We start from the raw sequence: 21629 nt of genomic DNA on the forward strand, positions 1-21629 counted from the left end.
CACAAGCAATTGAGAGAATGAACAGATGTGAGTAAAACATGAAGATTTTCCATAGGCCTTGATCTCGCCCACCCTCTGCATCTTCTCTTCCCAATGCAGCTGTCCTTGACCCAGAGTGACATCAGCCATATTGGCTCCATGAGAGTGGAGGGCATCGTCCACCCAACCACAGCTGAAATTGACCTCAAGGAAGATATAGGTAAGGTTCTGAGATTTCGGGAGAGGTGCCATAGAATAGCTACGGTTCTGGCAAGTTCTCGTGAAGTCGGTCATTGTCAGCTGGATGGCCCCTGCTTGGCGGACCGTGTCAATCAAGCTCCGCCTTCGTGTGTAATTGAACAGCATTACTAGAGAAAAACTAATTTTGTTTGAGGTTTGCAGATATTTTTGACATTTTTATTGAAGTATTATACACAAACAGATCATTAATGCACAGCTTGATGAATTTTTCTCCAAGCGAACAAAACTGGGACCAGCACCTTGATCATGAAACAGCAGAACCTTACCAGCACCCCACAAGGCCTCTCATCCCTTGTCCCGGTCACCATTCTCTCCAAGGGTAACCACTATCCTGTCTTCCGTTTTTTTAATTTTTGGCTGCGCCTCGAGGCGTGTGGGATCTTAGTTCCCTGACCACGGATCGAACCCGTGCCCCTGCAGTGGAAGCACCAAGTCTTAACCACTGGACCACCAGGGAAGTCCCCACCACTATCCTGTCTTCTAACAGCATAGAGGGGTGTCATCTGTTTCTGATTTTATATAAATGAAATCATGCAGTATGTCTCCTTTTGTGTCTGTCTCCTTTTGCTTAACTTTGTGAAATCAACCCATGTTGTTGAGTGTGGTTGCAGTTCATTTTCTTTACTGTACAGTATTCCACTGTAGGAATATAACACAGTTTGTTGATCCATTGTACCATTGATGGCACTGGGGCAGTTTCCAACTTGGGCTGTAATGAGTGGTGCTACTCTAAATATTGTTGTACATGTTTTGGGTAAACCTCTACATATATTTTAAGCTGAAATACTGGGAACACCATTGGTAAAAAGGAAATGGACATCTGGAAAAAGTTAGGTGGTCTGTAAGGCTATACTCTGAGTTCTTTCACCAGTGGATTGCCACCTGTCCCGCGAGTGGTGGAGGGATCTGTTACTAGGCTAGGTGGAGGAACCTGGAGGCTAAGCTTCCAGGCACTAGAAATAATAATAAGACCATTTAGTCACCATCTCACCGATTTTTACAAAACAGAAATGGGCAAAGAAAGGGTTTTGTCCCTGGGATACAGGGCTTGCTTCTGAGGTAGGTGATTTGGGGCCAATGCTAGCAGCTCAGCCCTGGATGGTGGCTGCCAGGCTCACCTGTGTTTCCCCCTTGGCATCAGAGGCCACTTGCTTTGCTGAAAAGGAAATAAGATAGCACCGGGTGGGGGAAAACAAAAACAACAAACAAACAAACAAACAAAAAACAATATTACAGAGAAAGAGGATTTCTCTGGCACACAAACAGATGGTGAAAATTCTTCTACTCTTCAAACCCAGCCCAGGCCCTACCAACTGCCCTCAACTCCCTCTGTGTGGAAAGACTCCCCCTCGTGCCCTTAATCTTGAGCTCTGTTTTGAAGTGTGTTCTAGCTTCTCTCAAACAAAACAAGTTTATCTTTTAAAGCTTTACCTTCTTTATCATTTCTATAGTATATGCATTTTTATATCAGGAAAACTATAAATATATTTCTATTTTTTAAAGGGTGGGCGATGGTAGGATAGGAAAAACACTGGCATTGAAGTAAAAACTCGAGGTCAGATCCCAGCCTCAGTGGAGGTTCTGGAGCCAGTGTGGGTCTATGCCCTGGATTTGGTTGTGTGACTATAGGCAGTTTTCTTAACCTCTCTGAACCTCAGTTTCCTCACGTGTGAGGATAACAATAGTACGTGTCTCATAGAAGTGCTATGAAGATTAAATAACATAATACAAAGAGGGAGCTTAGCACAGTGTCAGGCTCATAAGCATTTGATAAATGATAGTCTCCTTCATGGTTGCAGAGTCGTTAGAAGGGGTCCCTCCCATCATGATTCCGTTCTCCACTACTGTCGCCCAAACCAATCTCCCCATGCAGATAAGGCCCTGATTTATTTTTTTAAGACATTATAAGTTATTACAGAAAAGTTCAAGCCTACACAAAAATAGCAGAAGAGTGTAATGAAACCCTACACACCCCATTGCAATCATCATCTACCCATGACCAAGTTCGGTTCAGCTCTACCCCCGCCCACATCCCCCACACATATTACTTTACCTGTGAATAGTTCAGAATGACAAGGGCTATTTTTTTTTACAACATACCATTATCACAAGACCACTATCACAACTAAAAAAAATTAAATTAATATCTTCAAATATCCAGTGTTCAAATTCCAACTGCATCATAAATGTCAATTATTTTAAATTTGTTTATTTGATTCAGGCTCCAATAAGTTCACACGTTACAATTGGTTGATAAGTCGCTTATAACCCATTGGATCCCCCTTTGTCTCTCTCTTTTTTTCTTAGCAATTTATTTGTTGAAGAAGCTGGACCATTTGTCCTGTAGGGTTTCCCACAGTCTGAATTTTGTTGATTCCATCCTCCTAGTATCATTAAACATGTTTCTTCTCTGCTTTTCTTATAAGTTGGTAGTTGGATCCAGAGGCTTAATTAGATTCAGGTTCAAATACTTTTAGCAAGACTACTTGGGCAGTGATGGAACGTTCTCCCATCAGGAGGAGCCCCACTCTCTCACGATGCTCCTTCTCTAGTTCTGTCCATTCGTTAGGGGTTGCAAAGGGGAGATATTCTAATCCTAGATATTCTAATTCCTTCTTCACTTCTTCACTGGAGGCTTCCACACAGGGGAAGTCCCCTCATCAACTCTACAGGCTACTTTATTCCTAAATGTCTTCAGGGAAGAGGGTGGGCTCACCTTGGTTTTTACATGGTCCCATTTGACCTCTGAAAGCAGAGCACAGCAGCCTAGACCTGTTTGCCCTGCTTCTCACAGTGAACTTGGCTACCAGCTTCAGCTACTTGGCCTTCTCCAGGCTTCTGTGACCCAGCAGATGGAAACTGGCCAGGGGTCTGAGGGACAGAAAGGAGACTTAGAGGCACTTGCCATAGCCTGCGATCACCATAACCAAATTGTGTCATTGAAACCCAAGCACGTGAATGGAGAAACCCCTCCACCCCGGCCTCAGTGGAGAGTGATTGCTGGAATCAGTATTTTTCCTAAGTGATCTGCACATCGTACTGTGCCCCTCCAAATATACTTCAGTGTCTGAGTGTGGAGTGGGGAAGCCCCCTCACTCAGCCTCTAGGGAAGCCTCTGAACTGAATAATAATAACAGTAATAATCATCACCTGAATAATTGCAGCAACTAATAATAATAACCACAAAGAGAGAGAGAGCTGACACTTGCCCCAGACACCCAGTTCACCGAAGTCATTTGAAGATGAAAATGCATGAGGGGAAATACCTCCTCTCCCACCCAAGAGCAGCAGTCATCCTGGTCTGGACAAAACACCCACATGTCGTCTCAGGGGCATGAGGATCCCCTGGTGCGCATAAGTGGGGCTCCTGTTGCGCTGGAGGTGGAGTCCTGCCATCTCCTGGGGGTTCCACTTGGCCTCTCTAGAAGCACAACCCTGAAATATGGCGTAGAGAATTGTCCTACCATCAAAAACTCGAGGGATTTCCCAGCAGAAATGTCCTTAGAGATTAGCCTTGCAAAGCTCTGCATTTTCCACTGGAAACCAAGGCCCAAGTTGGGGGAACAACATTCCAGGCTGCCCCGGGTCTGTGTCTGTCCTTCGGCCCCAGGGACTTATAACGCATAGGTGGTGGTGAGATGGGAACAGAACCCCAGAGCTCTCCACTCAGAGGTTCCTGCTAAGCCATCTGTCACCTGGGGCCTGCTCCCCACCCCGCAGCAACAGGGTGGTGGCTGCATCCCCAAGGGTGGCTCTGGGACCCGGCTTAGGAGCTGGTGACAAGAGGCAGACTGCAGCGTCTGTGAGATCCCCCCTCAGTGTGGAGTGCTGCCATCAAATCAAGACACTGAATTTAATCAGTACTACATGGGTACCGAACCCAGAGATCAGAACACCAGAGCCTCAATTTTTTGAAAAGATCACTTTAGGGTTCATGTCATGAGACTGCCTTATGGCCAGATCACCCCCTAAAAGGGTCCTTTAACGAGTTTCCATGGAATATGTCAATTGCCAACAATATAACTAGCACTGCTGATGGCCTTTGATAGTACTCACAATGGTATAACCTCTTCTCCCATTTTATGCCTCTCCTTATGTTTTTTCTTATGCTTCCTTTTTGCTTTCAAGAGGGATCCATCTTTTATATCTCCAGTATCAATTTCCTCTTCAGTAGAGACTTCTAATTCTAAATTAAATATCAAGTTAAGAAATAAAGACATAAGTTAAGGAAAATGAAAATCTTATTTATCTAACCCTAACCTTAAAGTTATAAATACCTTTGCTTTCTTTGCAAACTTTTTTTTTTTTTTTGGCCATGCTGTGCAGCTTATAGGATCTTAGTTCCCCGACCTGGGATTGAACCCAGGCCCTGGCAGTGAAAGCGCCAAGTCCTAACAACCGGACTGCCAGGGAATTCCCTCTTTGCAAACTTCTGAAGCTTCTTTTCTATTGTTGTCTTTTTGGGTCATTTTTTTCTAAATAGATCTTTATTAGAGTATAATTGCTTCACAATACTGTGTTAGTTTCTGTTGCACAACAAAGAGAATCAGCCATATGCATACATACGTCCCCATATCCCCTCCCTCTTAACCCTCCCTCCCATCCTCCCTATCCCACCCCTCTAGGTCATCACAAAGCACAAAGCCGATCTCCCTGTGCTATGCTGCTGCTTCCCACCAGCCAACTATTCTACATTCGGTAGTGTATATATGTCGATGCTACTCTCACTTCGCCTCAGCTTTGCCCTCCCACCCCATGTCATCAAGTCCATTCTCTATGTCTACCTCTTTATTCCTGCCCTGCAACTAGGTTCATCAGTACCTTTTTTTTTTTTTTAGATTCCATATATATGCATTAGCATACGGTATTTGTTTTTCTCTTTCTGACTTACTTCACTCTGTATGACAAACTCTAGGTCTATCCACCTCACTACAAATAACTCAATTTCATTTCCTTTTGTGGCTCAGTAATATTCCATTGTATATATGTGCCACATCTTCTTTATCCATTCTTCTGTCGATGGACATTTAGGTTGCTTCCATGTCCTTGCTATTGTAAATAGTGCTGCAATGAACCTGTGGTACATGACTCTCTTTGAATTATGGTCTTCTCAGGGTATATGCCCGGTAGTGGGATTTCTGGGTCATATGGTAGTTCTATTTTTAGTTTTTTAAGGAAACTCCATACTGTTTTCCATAGTGGCTATATCAATTTACATTCCCACCAACAGTGCAGGAGGGTTGCCTTTTCACCACACCCTTTCCAGCATTTACTGTTTCTAGATTTTTTGATAATGGCCATTCTGACCGGCGTGAGGTGATACCTCATTGTGGTTTTGATTTGCATTTCTCTAATAATTAGTGATGTTGAGCATCTTTTCATGTGCCTCTTGGCCATTTGTATGTCCTCCTTGGTGAAATGTCTATTTAGGTCTTCCACCCATTTTTTAACTGGATTATTTGTTTTTTTTGATATTGAGCTCCATGAGCTGTTTATATATTTTGGAGATTAATCCTTTGTCTGTTGTTTCATTTGCAAATATTTTCTCCCATTCTGAGGGTTGTCTTTTTGTCTTGCTTATGGTTTCCTTTGCTGTGCAAAAGCTTTTAAGTTTAATTAACTCCCATTTGTTTATTTTTGTTTTCATTTCCATTACTCTAGGGGGTGGGTCAAAAAAGATCTTGCTGTGGTTTATGTCAAAGAGTGTTTTTCCTATGTTTTTCTCTAAGAGTTTTATAGTGTCTGGTCTTACATTTAAATCTTTAATCCATTTGGAGTTTATTTTTGTGGTGTTAGGTAGTGTTCTAATTTCATTCTTTTACATGTAGCTGTCCAGTTTTCCCAACACCATTTATTGAAGAGGCTGTCTTTTCTTCATTGTATGTCCTTGCCTCCTTTGTCATAAATTAGGTGCCCACACGCGCACGAGTTTATCTCTGGGCATTCTATCCTGTACCATTGATCTCTATGTCTGTTTTTGTGCCAGTACCATATTGTCTTGATTGCTGTAGCTTTGTGGTATAGTTTGAAGTTGGGGAGCCTGATTCCTCCAGCTCTGTTTTTCTTTCTCAAGATTGCTTTGGCTATTCGGGGTCTTTTGTGTTTCCATAAGAATTGTAGGGCTCCCCTGGTGGCACAGTGGTTGAGAGTCCGCCTGCCAATGCAGGGGACACAGGTTCGTTCCCCGGTCCGGGAAGATCCCACATGCCGCGGAGCGGCTGGGCCTGTGAGCCATGGCCGCTGAGCCTGCGCGTCCAGAGCCTGTGCTCCGCAATGGGAGAGGCCACAACAGTGAGAGGCCCGCATACCGAAAAAAAAAAAAAGAATTGTAAAATTTTTTGTTCTGATTCTGTGAAGAATGCATTGGTAGTTTGATAGGGATTGCATTGAACCTGTAGATTGCTTTGGGTAGTATAGTCATTTTCACAATGTGGATTCTTCCAATCCAAGAACATGGTATATTTCTCCATCTGTTTATGTCATCTTTGATTTCTTTCATCAGTGTTTTATAGTTTTCTGAGTACAAGTCTTTCGCCTCCTTATGCAGGTTTATTCCTAGGTATTTTATTCTTTTTGTTGCAGTGGTAAATGTGAGTGTTTCCTTAATTTCTCTTTCTGATTTTTCATTGGTGGTGTATAGGAATGCCAGAGATTTCTGTGCATTAATTTTGTATCCTGCAACCTTACCAAATTCCTTGATTAGTTCTAGTAGTTTTCTGGTGTCATCTTTAGGATTTTCTATGTATAGTGTCATGTCATCGGCAAACAGTGACAGTTTTACTTCTTCTTTTCCAATTTGTATTCCTTTTATTTCTTTTTCTTCTCTGATTGCTGTGGCTAGGACTTCCAGACTATGTTGAATAAGAGTGGCGAGAGTGGACATCCTTGTCTTGTTCCTGATCTTAGTGGAAAAGCTTTCAGTTTTTCACCCTTGAGTATGATGCTTGCTGTTGGGTTTGTCATATACATTTATATGTTGAGTTAGGTTCCCTCTATGCCCATTTTCTGGAAAGGTTTTATCATAAGTGGGTGTTGAATTTTGTCAAAAGCTTTTTCTGCATCTATTGAGATGATCATATGGTTTTTATTCCTTAATCTGTTATTGTGGTGTATCACATTGATTGATTTGCGTATATTGAAGAATCCTTGCATCCCTGGGATAAATCCCATTTGATCATGGTGTATGATCCCTTTAATGTGCTGTTGGATTCTGTTTGCTAGTATTTTGTTCAGGATTTTTGCATCTATGTTCATCAGTGATATTGGTCTATAATTTTCTTTTTTTTGTGATATCTTTTTCTGGTTTTGGTATCAGGGTGATGGTGGCTTCGTAGTATGAATTTGGGAGTGTTTCTCCCTCTGCAATTTTTTGGTAGTGTGAGAAGGATCAGTGTTAGCTCTTCTCTAAATGTTTGATAGAATTTGCTTGTGAAGCCATCTGGTCCTGGACTTTTGTTTGTTGGAAGATTTTTAATTATGGTTTCAATTTCGTTACTTGTGATAGGTCTGTTTATATTTTCTAATTCTTCCTGGTTCAGTTTTGGAAAATTGTACCTTTCCAAGAATTTGTCCATTTCTTCATGGTTGTCCATTTTATTGGCATCTAGTTGTTTGTAGTAGTCTCTTATAATCCTTTGTATTTCTGCAGTGTCAGTTGTGATTTCTCCTTTTTCATTTCTAAATTTATTGATTTGCGTCCTCTCCCTTTTATTCTTGATGAGTCTGGCTAAGTGTTTATCAATTTTGTTTATCTTCTCAAAGAACCAGCTTTTAGTTTTATTGACCTTTGCTATTGTTTTCTTTGTTTCTATCTCATTTATTTCTGCTCTGACCTTTATGATTTCTTTCCTTCTACTGACTTTGGGTTTTCTTTGTTCTTCTTTCTCTAGTTGCTTTAGGTGTAAGGTTAGACTATTTATTTGAGATTTTTCTTGTTTCTTGAGGTGAGATTGAATGGCTATAAACTTCCCTCTTAGAACTGCTTTTGCTGTGTCCCATAGGTTTTGTGTTGTCATGCTTTCATTGTCATTTGTTTCTATGTATTTTGTTATTTTTTCTTTGATTTCTTCAGTGATCTCTTGGTTATTTAGCAGTACACTATTTAGCCTCCATGTATTTGTGTTTTTTACATTTTTTTTCCTGTAATTGATTTCCAGTCTCATAGCATTGTGTTCAGAAAAGATGCTTGATACGATTTCAATTTTCTTAAATTTTCCAAGGCTTGATTTGTGACCCAAGATGTGATCTATCCTGGAGAATGTTCCATGTGCACTTGAGAAGACAGTGTATTCTGCCACTTTTGGTTGGAATGTCCTATAAATATCAATTAAATCTATCTGGTCTGTTGTGTCATTTAAAGCTTGTGTTTATTTATTTTCTGTTTGGATGCTCTGTACATTGGTATAAGTGGGGTGTTAAAGTCCCCTACTATTACTGTGTTACTGTTGATTTCTCCTTTCATGGTTGTTAGCATTTGCCTTATGTATTGAGGTGCTCCTATGTTGGGTGCATAAACATTTATAATTGTTATATCTTCTTCTTGGATTGATCCTTTGATCATTATGTTGTGTCCCTCCGTATCTCTTGTGACAGTCTTTATTTTAAAGTCTATTTTATCTGATACTAGTATTGCTAGTATCAGATACTAGCAATATCAATCCAGCTGTGATTAACATTTTGGGGAAGTAACTCCTATGATACATTAGAAGCAATATAAAATAAAATAAAATATTAAATAATTCTTTAAAACAAAAGAGTTTGCTAAAATCTAAGTCCCACTGGACAGAAGCCCAGGGACCCCTGTCACCAGTGACCACTGGTAAACAGGATTTCAATTGCAAAGTTTGATTCCTACTTTCTCAGCAATTTTTTTAAGACCTAGTAAAACTCTGTCAGTGTAATTAATGACTGAAAAGAGCAAGCACAATGGATTTCCATTGTTTCCTTCACAGGTAAGGCCTTGGAAAAGGCTGGGGGGAAAGAGTTCTTGGAAACAGTAAAGGAGCTTCGCAAGTCCCAGGGCCCTTTGGAAGTAGCTGAAGGTAAGTGTGGAATCAGGCCATGTTCCCTGCACAGCCTCACCACCTTCCCCTCCAGCATGACATGCTTCACGGACATTCAGTTTGCAGAGCAAAAGAGGCCATAACCAATCAAGAAGCTATTTTAGCATCTCTCAGATAATTTGAGCAGGCCTGCGTAGATCATTTCGTACACTTTGGGGACTATAAAGTGTCTGGATAGTTCAAGCCAATTTGCATCCCAGCTCACCCCAAAATGGTCTAGAGCAATTGGGCAACTTTGTGTGTGTGTGGAAAATACACATGACAAAATTTACCACTGTAACCTTCAAACATTGTACAATGTGGTGGCATTGGGTACACTCAGTGCTGTTCTCCATCACCACTATCTAGTCCCAGAACTTTTTATCACCTTCTGTGGAAACCCCACACCCATCAAGTAGTCACATCGTCCCTCCCCCAACCCCTGGCAACCACCAGTCCGCCTTCTGTTTTGATGGATTTGCCTCTTCTGGATGTTTCATGTAAGTGGAATCGTATAAATATGTGATCTTCTGTGTCTGGCTTCTTTCACTTAAAATGTTTTCAAGGTTCATCCATGTTGTACCGTGTATCAGCACTTCATTCCTTTCTATGACTGAATACTATTCCATTTGTTTATCCATTCATCATTTGGGTTGTTTCCACCTTTGGCTCTTGTGAATAGAGCTGCTCTGAACATTTGTGCACAGGTTTTTGTTTGAACGCTTATTTTCAAGAATATTGGGTAATTTTTTGACAGGCGGGCCCAACTTCAGATCCGTGTCCCCGCCCACCTCCAGGGACCATCTAGTCAGTGCCAAGTGCTGCCCTGGTGCTGGGGCTCCAAAGACAAATAAAACCCACTCCTGCCCTCAAGCACTGGACAGTCGAGGAGGAGAAACAGACACACAAGTGGGGCACAGAGAGGGAGCCATGCTCTCTGCTTGGGGGACTTGGGGAGGCGCCAGGGAGGATATAAGACCTGTGTGTGAGAAGGCTCAGTCAGGAGCAGCAGGGAGAAAGAGAGGAATAGCGGCCAGAGATGAGCCTTGCCCTTGGGCTGTGCTAAGGGTCTGGATTTGACCCTATACAGATGAGAGTAGGAGCTGGGGAATGTGATGATCAGATTTGATAGTTAGAAAAGTAATGGGGCTTCCGGTCAAGACAGAACATGAGTCTGCACTTTACAGTCTGCACATACCACTCCCCATACGATGATAGATAGAATTTCCTTTTTAAAATTTTAAGACAGAGCCACACTGAAATATAAAATAAATATCCAGGACTTCCCTGGCGGTCCAGTGGTTAAGATTCCACACTCCCAATGCAGGGAGCACGGGTTCGGTCCTGGGTCAAGGAACTAAAATCCCATGTGCCGCACGGCGTGGCAAAGTAAATAAATAAATAAACATCCATGTGGACAGAGAAGAGCTGCAGGCAGCAGCAGCAGGGGGACGTGGAAGCTGCGGGCTGGGCTCCAGGTCTGGTAACATGCAGAGCCATCAGGAGGTCAACTCTTACCTGCTGATGGGAACGGAGTCACCTCATGCTTGGAGGGGACCAGAGCCAGGCTCGCTGCTCAAAGCAAGGGCTGGATGCAACTCCCAAGCTCTTACAGGAAGCCAAGGCTCTGACCGCCACCCAGGGCTATGGCTCGTGTGAACTCTGTTTTCTAGAGTAGCAGAAGGGAGCAGAGAGCCCCTCGCCCAGGCCCAGGGCCACGTGGCCCACTAGCTCAGTGTCTGGATCTACCGCCTCCCCTATATGACCATGAGACAGAGCCCTGAATCATCCTTGTAGGACAGGATCCTAACTGCGGGGGTCTCGCAAACTGCCTGATGGGGTGGGAAGGAGAGAAAAATAGCTTCTCTACATAGAGTGAGAGCCTCCAACACACTTCTAAACAGTTCCAGAGGCAGAAAATAGGAGGTAGAGAGGCAACATGTGAAAAGATGAAGAGATACAAACTACTATGTGTGAAATAAATAAGCTACAAGGATATATTGTACAACACAGGGAATACACCAATGTAGCCAATATTTTATAATAACTTTAAATGAAGTGTAACCTATAAAAATTTTGAAGCACTACGTTGCACACCAGAAACTAACATGTTGTAAATCAACCATCCCTCAATTTAAAAACAAACAAAAAAGATCATGGCTGAGAATTTTCCAGAATTAAACCCACGAGTCCTCAGGTTGAAAACACTGAGTATATGAAATCAAAATAAATCCAAATCCTGGCCCATCAGGAATTCCCTGGCCGTCCAGTGGTTAGGACTCCACGCTGTCACTGCCGAGGGCCCGAGCTCAATCCTGAGAAAGATCCTGAAAGCCACGTGGTGTGGCTAAACCAAAAACAAACCCAAAAAAACCAAACAAAACCTGGCCCATCTTGGTGACATCTCTAAAGTTGAAAAATCAAGAGAAACCTGAAAAGCAACCCAACGAAAGGCAGAGTGTTTGTAAAAACGGTTCTCCTGACAGCCGACTTCTCATCAGCAACACAGGATGCTTGGAGACAGAAAAGAAGTATCTTCAAAGCACTGAGGGGAAAAACTGTCAACTAAGAAGTCCATGTATTACTTTGTTATTATTCAACAGGGAGGGTGAAAGATGCAGAATTACAGACATGCAAAAATTGAGAGTCAGAAGCCCTCAGACTCTTGCTGAAAGGACCACAGAGGCCTCACTGGGAGAAACAGAAGTGAATCCAGAAGGAAGGAGAGGGCTGTAGGAAACAAGCAGGAGCTAAGAAATCGGGGCATATCTGTCAGCTCTAAGTATCCATGGCCCTGGGGCCAAACAGTGGTAGCTCCCTGGGAAGAAGGGATTGGTGAGGGTGAATCTGTAAAAGGGGAGACAGTTCATCAGGGTCTAACACCATATTTCATTTAATTTCAAAACACCATCCGTTGTAAGATATGCCCTTATTGTAAGAAAGAATAAATTTCCAAGATGGAGTGTCCAGTAGGAGACCCCACACAAAGCCAGGACACATTCAGTTTAAGAGCTAGCAAGACATGAACTACCACGCAGAAAGGGCAGCAAGTACCTTTTTTTTTCTTAATAAATTTACTTACTTATTTTTGGCTGTGTTAGGTCTTCATTGCTGGGCGCACGCTTTCTCTAGTTGCGGCGAGCAGGGGCTACTCTTCCTTGCTGTGCGCAGGCTTCTCATTGCGGTGGCTTCTCTTGTTGCAGAGCATGGGCTCTAGGCACGCGGGCTTCAGTAGTTGTGGCTCGCATGCTCTAGAGCGCAGGCTCAGTAGCTGTGGCGCACGGGCTTAGTTGCTCCGTGGCATGTGGGATCTTCCTGGACCAGGGCTTGAACCCATGTCCCCTGCATTGGCAGGTGGATTCTTAACCACTGTGCCACCAGGGAAGCCCCAAGTACCTGTCTTGACCTTGGCATTGGGTGGACAGAGGGGGACAAAAAACCTCACTAGGGAACTTGAACCACAAGCTGGTACTCCTGTGGATTTGCAGCCGAATCCACTGCGGCCCAAAAACTTCAATCAGGAAAGTTAGTGGGACATGACCTGGGTATGGTAGGGTCCCCAGGTGACATAGAAGTAAATGCAACTTCCCTCTGGAAGAACTCATCTCAGTCCAAGCCCACAGCCATTGTAAAATGCATCCTGATTCCAGCCAGGAAGGTGGATGGGACAGGGGTGGGAGGTGGCGGTAGAAATGAAGCAGATGGGCCTGGAATGAGACAAGTCAGAGGAAACCGACAGGTGGTGCCGGCGACAGAGGTGGAGAAAGGGGAATCAGGCTTCGGGAGTGAATGATGATTTTCTTGGGCACAGGTTGGACCTGGGGCACCAGCAATGTCACTGGTAAGCAGCTGGTGAAAACTGAGGACAAAAATGGTTTGCAGATGGCTGTTTAAAAGCCAGGGCCAAGCACGTCGGGCAGCAGAGAGAAGAGCACCGGGCCTCGGCGGGCAGGGGGAAGAGGGGCTGTTGCAGGAACCTGAGACAGGAGGAAAAGCACAGTGTCGCGGAGACCAAGGATTAGCAGCAGCAGCTTCCCAGCCAGACAAGGGGCCACCCTGCAGTCCCCTTCGCTGTGGTGACCCTGAGAAGGTGGGCTCGCCTGAGGAAAGGCTCTGGAGGCCCTTTGCAGCTGCACTGCCATCCTCAGAGCATGGTCCTCACCAGGTGACATCACACCACATAAAGAGTATTGGCAGATGCTTCTACCAAATATCAGTGTCCCAAGCCCCGAGATCACTTGACCTTGACCTTGGCACCTGTAAAGAACACTATAAATTCTTACAACTACAAGCCAATGTTTCCATTTCCAGTTGCCATGGAAATACTTTGTTTTAGGCTGACGTGCTATCATGGACTACCTTCAAAATCTAGTGTACATAGCGGGCGTCAGAAGGATGAGAAGGCGTGCCATTTTTTTCCTGATTAAATGTTTGACTTAACATTGCCGTTAGTGGTATATTCCTCTTATTTAAAATGACTTTAGGGCTTCCCTGGTGGCGCAGTGGTTAAGAATCTGCCTGCCAATACAGGGGACACGGGTTCAAGCCCTGGTCCAGGAAGATCCCACGTGCCACGAAGCAACTAAGCCCATGCGCCACAACTACTGAGCCTGCCCTCTAGAGCCCGTGAGCCACAGCTACTGAGCCCACGTGCCACAACTCCTGAAGCCCATGCGCCTAGAGCCCGTGCTCTGCAACAAAAGAAGCCACTTCAATGAGAAGCCTGCGCACGGCAAGGAAGAGTAGCCCCTGCTCACCGCAACTAGAGAAAGCCCACGCGCAGCAACGAAGACCCAATGCAGCCAAAAATAAAATAAATAAGTTTATTAAAAAAAATAAACTGACTTTAACATTAAAAAGAATACCATTCAAGGGCTTCCCTGGTGGTCCAGTAGGTAGGACTCCACACTCCCAATGCATGGGGTCCGGGTTCGATCCCTGGTCAGGGAACTAGATCCCACGTGCCACAACTAAGACCCGGCACAGCCAAATAAACAAATAAATATTAAAAAAAAAAAAAAAGAATACCATTCAGCTGGTAACATGATCATTACCCGGTGTGTAAAGAGCTGGAATCTCTCCAGCACATGAGAAGAGTAAGGGCCTCAGGGAATTTGCCCCAAGCAGGAAGGGCCCATCCCCAGGGTACTGGGTTCCCTTGGACTACAAGGCCGACAGGGACGTTCCGTTTCTGGTGTGCAAATGTACAAGGTCATAGAGTCAACCAGTCATGCCCACTGCCTCCTCAGTATTTATATTGACTGATTCCTTCACTCACTCATTCACTAATCAGATGGTTGGCGCCAGCTGGGCACTGGGAAGGCGAGGCATTCACAGCCGTAGCTGACAGGCGGGGGACGCCCCTTGCATCTGTCTCCACCAGCCCTGGCATGTGCAGTCACAGCCTCTCCAGCACTGTGGGCGTCGCTAGGAAACACGGCTCACATGCTGGGTGGGCATCATATATTTCAAATAAGTCTTTCAAACCAACCCCACACACTGCCCTAAAACAGACACACACACATTTGTTACAAACACAGCCCGTAGCGGCCACAGCCTGCCCGAACTCCCCCAGGCTCCCAGACCCTGGCCACTGCGGGAGGGTTGGGGACCTTTGCTACACCCGGCTCCTTGAGCGGCACAGAGCCCCAGCTCCACAAGGTGGGCAGCTTAGGGGCAAGCAGCATGTGGGGTCAGAGTGGCCAGTGGATCAGGCCCAGCCCCTTCTCCAGGGATCAACGGCCACAGGGACTTCCCGGGTGTTCCTCGTTATCAGCTCTGTCACTGATGGGAAATAGGTTTGAGAGGGTGGTGAAAAATAAAAGTAGGGAGTATGAACTGAAATTATGAGACAAGGCAGGTATAATCCAATTTCACAACCCGCTGTGAACACTTGCTCCCTGTAGGCTCCTCAGGTATATAGAGATGATCAAAAGGGCAGTCCCTGTCTGAGGATGCATACAATCCAGTAGATCGGTTCTAAATTTATGGAGGGTCCTCAAATCACCAAGCGCAAGGCCTGCATCAGACCTACCAAGTCAGGATCTCAGACGGGGCAAGAGGGGAGGGCTTGTCCATTTTTAAAAAGCCGTTGCATTGGTTTCCAATCGCTGCTCTAACAAATTAGCACAAACTTGGTAGCAACAAACAACACAAGTGTCCTGTCTTAGCGTTCTGGAGTCAGAAGTCCACAATGAGTCTTTTTTTTTTATAACCTTTATTTTTTTAGGCAGTTTTCTTGTCTGTTTGTTTTGGCCACGCTGTGCAGCTTGCAGGACCTTAGTTCCCCGACCAGGGATTGAACCCACGCCCTCGGAGCAGTCCTAACCACTGGACCGCCAGGGAATTCCCCACAATGAGTCTTAAGAAGCCAAAATCGAGGTGCTGGCAGGGCTGGTTCCTTCTCAGAGCAGCTGTCCCTTGCCTGTTCTGGCTTCTAGGCTCCTGCATTCCTTGGCTCCTGGATGCATCACTCCAACCCCTGTTCCTTCATCACAGCGCCTTCTCCTACCTTTGACTTCCCTGCCTCCCTCTTATTAGGACCTGTGTGATTACACTTAGGGCTCAACTGGAGAGTCCAGGGTAAACTTCTCATCTCACAATCCTTCACTTAATCACACCAGCAAAGACCCTTTTGCCATGTAAGGAAACATTCACAATTTCCAGGGATCGGAGACGATTCCACTGTGTACCTTTGATTAGGAGTCACCTAACCTGTGGCCAGGAGGCAGACCATGTGAGAGTGTGTGACATGCTGTCACATCAGCTTTCAGTGTGTTTACCCAAAGCTTGTGCCAACTGTCAAAAGCAATTCTGATCGGCTCCTACTCTCCTAAGAGGGACACAGGCGATTGAGCCTAACCCCCTGGCTTAAGGTGAAGACGTAGGAAATAACCTGCGGCATTTCTCTGTCGTGTCCCAGCCGCCGTCAGCCAGTCCAGCGGACTTGCAGCCAAATTCGTCATCCACTGTCACATCCCTCAGTGGGGCTCCGACAAATGTGAAGAACAGCTTGAAGAGACCATCAAAAACTGCCTGTCGGCAGCAGAGGACAAGAAGCTGAAGTCGGTGGCATTCCCGCCCTTCCCCAGCGGCAGGTAAGATGTTCTCCTCCAGGGGGGTGGCAAGGTTGCTGGGTCCGCTTGTCCAGCCTTCTCACTGGGGACCAGCTGCTCCCCGACTTGGTCACATCCAGTCTGGCCATCCCAGAGGACGTGACCAAGGGCTGCCAGCACAGCCAAGCACGTTGACCAGGCGATAGAGCAAGAGACGCAGTTTCCATCCTTCAAAATGCAGGGAGAGGGCTTCCCTGGTGGTGCAGTGGTTGAGAGTCCGCCTGCCGATGCAGGAGACACGGGTTCGTGCCCCGGTCCGGGAAGATCCCACATGCCGCGGAGCGGCTGGGCCCGTGAGCCATAGCCGCTGAGCCTGCGCGTCCGGAGCCTGTGCTCCGCAGCGGGAGAGGCCACAGTAGTGAGAGGCCCGCGTACCGCAAAAAAAAAAAAAAAAAATGCAGGGAGAAATCCCATTCTGGGAGGAACAGGATGCAGAGTTCTCTTCTGAGAGCCTTCCGAGAGCCACGTTCCTGCCAGCTATCCCAGTCTAGAGCACTGGATCCGAAACACCAGGCTCAAAGGCACTTGCTCCTCCAAGTGTGGTCCACAGACCAGCAGCGGAGAGCCCACGGGGTTAGGATGCCAATCGCAGAATCCCCAGGGGATTCCGGTGCTGCTCTGGGGCTGGGAGAGCCTCGAGGCTGAGGCTGGAGAAGTGAAAGGCTCTCAGCAAGGGCCTGCTTTTAGGGGTTGGAGAAATGATTGCTCTAATTGCCACAGACCCCGACTGGGCATGGGAGCAGTATTTCAGGTAAATAATGAGGCTGTCTGCCCTCACGTGTAGCAGGGCCTCTCCCCTCACGCTCACAGCCAATGTGAGTTATTGCTTTAATTTTGAACACCCTTTCTCCTGAGAAGCCCCTCTGTAGCGCAGATATGATTTACACTCTGAAGACATTCTGTTACAGCCGAGTCACAGGAAGGCGAAGAAGGAAGGAATGAGGCCTAGCTTCCTGCCGTAATCCTATCTCAACCTGAGCAGGCAGCGCTGGGTCTCCACAGCCTGGCCCGGAGGCACTGCGAGTTGAATTCTTTGCATAGCTGGGCCCACCTGCCGAGATGTTCCGGGCTTGGGACGGGGCAGCTGAGTGAGAAGAATTCTTATTAGGCAGGCCAATCCTGGACCCGCCCAAGGGGCTTGGTGGCTGACCCCAAATGACCAGGGGTGTCACAATGGCTGCGTCCCTGGCGCACAGCTCCACCATGGCATCCTGGGGCTTTTGGGGCCCTGCCCAGAATCGTCACTGCTCAAATGACATTGGCACGTCCACACAGGTTAGCGAGAGGAACACGAAATGCATGAAACAGGAATTAATGAAGACGTACTTTTGAGCATACATTATTGCCCTTTAATAAACAATCTGTTCAGCATGTAAACCAGTTTTGAGGCAACTAATAAAACCTATATTGCCTTTTTTTTTTTTTTTTTTGCCGTGCTGCGAGGCTTATGGGATCTTAGTTCCCTGACCAGGGATTGAACCCACGCCCTCGGCAGTGAAAGTATGCAGTCCTAACCACTGGAACGCCAGGAATTCCCTATATTGGCTTTTTCTTCTTTTTTTTCTTTTTCCTTCCTTTTTGCGGTACGTGGGCCTCTCACTGCTGTGGCCTCTCCCGTTGCGGAGCACAGGCTCCGGACGCGCAGGCTCAGCGGCCATGGCTCACGGGCCCAGCCGCTCCGCGGCATGTGGGATCTTCCCAGACCGGGGCACGAACCCGTGTCCCCTGCATAGGCAGGCGGACTCTCAACCACTGCGCCACCAGGGAAGCCCTATATTGGCTTTTTAAAATGCTGAGTTGGTAGGGTTTTTTTTGTTTGTTTTTAACTTTTATTTTATATTGGAGTATAGTTGAGTAACAATGTTGTGTTAGCTGAGTTGGTAGTTTTTAAAGCTCAGCTGGACTTGAGTCAGGCCACATAGATTCAAACACAGGCCACCGCTCACCAGCCAGCCCTAAAACCATTGTGCCACTCTGAGCCAGTGTGGCATATGTGAAGTGGGGACAGTGTGCCCTGTCTGTCCCCCTCCTGGGCTGTCCCTCTTCTGAGGTGAAAGGGGATCATGCGTGGACCAGCCTGCACACGGTGAGACCCCGAGAGATAGGAACAAGGACCTGGTGCCAAGATGAGAAGGAACCACATTGCCCCTACCCCGGGCTGAGGGCAGAGTTACTCCATGGGCCCCAGGACCAAAGTGACATCAGCTCTTTTCTTCCTTTGGCACAGAAACTGCTTCCCCAAACAGACGGCAGCCCAGGTGACCCTCAAAGCCATCTCGGCCCACTTCGACGACTCGAGCGCATCCTCACTGAAGAACGTCTACTTCCTGCTCTTCGACAGCGAGAGCATCGGCATCTATGTGCAGGAGATGGCCAAGCTTGATGCCAAGTAGCCGCCCCGTGCCCACTGGTGGCCACCACGTTCACCATCCGGAATCAGGAGGATCAAAGTCACAGGAGCGGGGTTTTATCTTTTAAAAGGAGAGAGGAAGGGTGACGGCAGGGGAGCGGAGGGCAGCTGAAAGGGAAGTGGGTGGCAGAGGCTGCGGGAGCAGGTCCTGCCCACGGGAAGAGCCCTCTGCATTTTATATTCTCGTTAAAAAGAGCCTCAGTCTGTAATTAACCAGGTCTCCACCAGGGGTTTCTTTCCATGTGTTTTCTTCTTCTTGTTTTAGAACTTTTTTAAAAAAACAGACTTCGTTTTAGATTTATAGCATTGACTTTTACACACTCACATACACAAAATCCTTTCAAAATTCTTAAAATCTTCTGTTTCTCCTTTTTTGCAAGGGAAGAGGGCAAAGAAGTGACTTGGGCTTTGTTGGCTGTCTGTATTCAGTGATGGAGAGAAGAAAATTAGAAAGGCATCTTACTGGTGCTTTTCTTTCTGTTTTAGTGCCCCTACCCTTACCCCTATAATATCTGTAACTACTCCTAGAAAGATTTTGCTTCAGGCTTTTGTTTTGTTTTGTTTTTTTTAAAGAAAAAGAAAATGAAAGGAAAAAAAATAAAAGATCCAGTGTCTTTCTTACAACATACTCTTTTATTGTAACATCTTGCTCAGTCTGGAGAACTGTGTCCCTATGGGTGGAAACTTAAGAATGTTATAAATAGAACCAGGCCTATCACTATGGAGCTGAGACTCCCACCATGCTAGGCCCCAGGTCAGACGGCACGGAATGGCTTGTGTTTCTCAGGCAACAGGTCCCACTTCCAGAAGGGGAGCCTGGTTGGCTGTGGTCCACGGGAATGGAGGACTGGGTGAAGCCTCCCTGGGGTGGCCATCCTTTGGGACAAAGGCACAGTCTCACTTAGGCCTGGGCAACAAAATGGAACACACCTGGGCCACAGCCCACACAGGACAGACCAAGAACCCTCGTGAGGGTGGTATCCTAAGAATTCCAGCCAAGTACCCAGAGGTTACCATTAAAAGTGGGCAGGGGGCTTCCCTGGTGGCGCAGTGGTTGAGAGTCCGCCTGCTGATACAGGGGACATGGGTTCGTGCCCCGGTCTGGGAAGATCCCACATGCCGCGGAGCGGCTGGGCCCGTGAGCGATGGCCGCTGAGCCTGCGCGTCCGGAGCCTGTGCTCCGCAACAAGAGAGGCCACAACAGTGAGAGGCCCGCATACTGCAAAAAAAAAAAAAAGTGGGCAGGGAGGGGTAGGGTGGGCTGGGGCAGGGCCTGAATTTATTCAGATGAACTCATCAACAACTTCTGCCTTAGAGATCTTGCCTATGTGGTCCAAAATAGGTTTATCCTGATTAGAAGTCCTCTCCCAAACAGAGGAGTCATTTTTATACCTTAACATAATTGGTGGCAGGCATTATTGCCACATGGCTACACCTCCAGATAAGTGACATTGGGGTTGACCAAGAAACAAGAAGCACAGAACTACAAAGGTTCCCACAGGGTACCCCTGCCCCAGCATTGGCTGGAGTTTTGTCACTTACAAATTTGCCTAAGACAGTAGCCTGGAAGCATGCAGGGGTTCACCTACTGAAACCCCCTCTGCTCCCTGAATGTTAGCAGGATGGCGACCCACCCGACGGTCACGCTAGCTTGGCTGTCTTTCTTTAAACACCCCCAGCAGCTGGCAGGCCAGGTTTCTGTCTTAACCCGTTAGCTTTATAAAAAAACTCACTCTCCATTAGGATGGACTCACCAGGAGGGAAATTTTATCTAACGCTTTTAAAATACAACCTATGGTATATAATCAGGATCTAAAAATAGAAATATAGAAAGATTCATGAAGATTAAAGATGGTAGGGACTAACAGTTTAAAATTAAGCTCCTATTAACAACCTGAGTATTGCAGGATGTTATAGGCTTCCCCACCTCCTAATGTGATGGGAGAGGTTGGGATGTAGGCCATCTCTCCACCCCAGTCCCCCTTCCTTAGCTGGTCTCCTTGTGCAGGCCCTCCTTCCTGCCCTTACAGACAGGGAGACCCTTCCTGCCACCAGGATACTGAGCTCTCGCCCATACTCTGAGAGCTCTGAATGCCACACACCATGTGCACGCGCGCGCGCACACACACACACACACACACACACACACACACACACCCAAGAGGAGGCTGGGGTAGAGAAGGTGGGCTGTGCCCTCCCCAGGACCAAGTGAACCATTCAGCCAGCAGACCTTTGAAACAGAAAGACTCCTTTAAGGGTGTCTTTTTCTTTTAACACCAATATCCCTCTCTCTCTCTCCCAGTTTTTGGTTTTGTCTAAGTTGTGTTTCTGGTCAGTACATCACCGACATCTTACTCCAGGAAAAGAGCTTTTGCCCTTTGGCATTTGTCAAGCGGGTACCATTTGTCAAGAAATCTGATCGCCGGGCGGTGACAGTACCTATCTCCCGCCCAGCCTCCCCATCAGGGTGGAGACTGCCGCATGGTTTTCCAGCTCGTGGAGACCAACAGGTCCCGGCTCTTGGCCAGCCGAACCATGAGCCGCCCCACGTAGAAGCCACTGATCTGGCCCACGCCGTCATTTCTCCCCATGGCCAGGAGGAACGTCAGCGAACCTGTGAAGCAGAGCCGTGCGCTAAACTAGAATCCTGCTCACCATCCATGGGCCTGCAGCTCCCAGGGCACAGACCCTTCCCGGGGCCTTCAGTGTCAGGGCAGGGAAATGCGTAAGGCCTTCAGGAACGTGCGCAAGTCCCTGACATACTTTCCTAGAGCTCTGGGCGAGGTTTCTGTCCCCAGCTTTGAGAGTGTGTTCTAGCGGTCA

At 46.6% G+C, this 21629-nt stretch overlaps 2 protein-coding genes across 11 annotated transcripts in view; one reads left to right on the top strand and one right to left on the bottom strand.

Moving 5' to 3' along the window:
• Positions 1-20890, top strand: part of MACROH2A2 (macroH2A.2 histone) — a 36477-nt gene extending 15587 nt beyond the window's left edge. Inside the window, exons 5-8 of the mRNA XM_022590776.3 lie at positions 100-199; positions 9192-9281; positions 16204-16378; positions 18624-20890. Of these exons, the coding sequence (XP_022446484.1) occupies positions 100-199; positions 9192-9281; positions 16204-16378; positions 18624-18789 (531 nt within the window). The 3' untranslated portion in view covers positions 18790-20890. The remainder of the gene's footprint in view (positions 1-99; positions 200-9191; positions 9282-16203; positions 16379-18623) is intronic.
• Positions 1-21629, bottom strand: part of AIFM2 (AIF family member 2, ferroptosis suppressor) — a 55444-nt gene that overhangs the window by 19787 nt on the left and 14028 nt on the right. For 2 of the 10 annotated variants that reach the window (XM_089897597.1, XM_089897596.1), the window contains exons 9-10: positions 4297-4426; positions 9-3111 (exon numbers count right to left, since the gene is read on the bottom strand). The exons of 4 other annotated variants lie outside the window; for them this stretch is intronic. In XM_089897597.1, coding sequence (XP_089753723.1) covers positions 3057-3111; positions 4297-4426 — 185 coding nt within the window. In that variant the 3' untranslated portion in view covers positions 9-3056. Of the gene's footprint in view, positions 1-8; positions 3112-4296; positions 4427-14154; positions 19683-20545; positions 21421-21629 lie in introns of those variants that run through there. 4 more of the 10 variants (XM_022590772.2, XM_089897602.1, XM_089897599.1 and 1 more) reach the window with 3 other exon arrangements.

The sequence above is a fragment of the Delphinapterus leucas genome, chromosome 16, assembly GCF_059928025.1.
Source record: "Delphinapterus leucas isolate spDelLeu-1000000601 "Yukka" chromosome 16, BTC_Dleu_Yukka2, whole genome shotgun sequence".
NCBI lineage: Eukaryota > Metazoa > Chordata > Mammalia > Artiodactyla > Monodontidae > Delphinapterus > Delphinapterus leucas.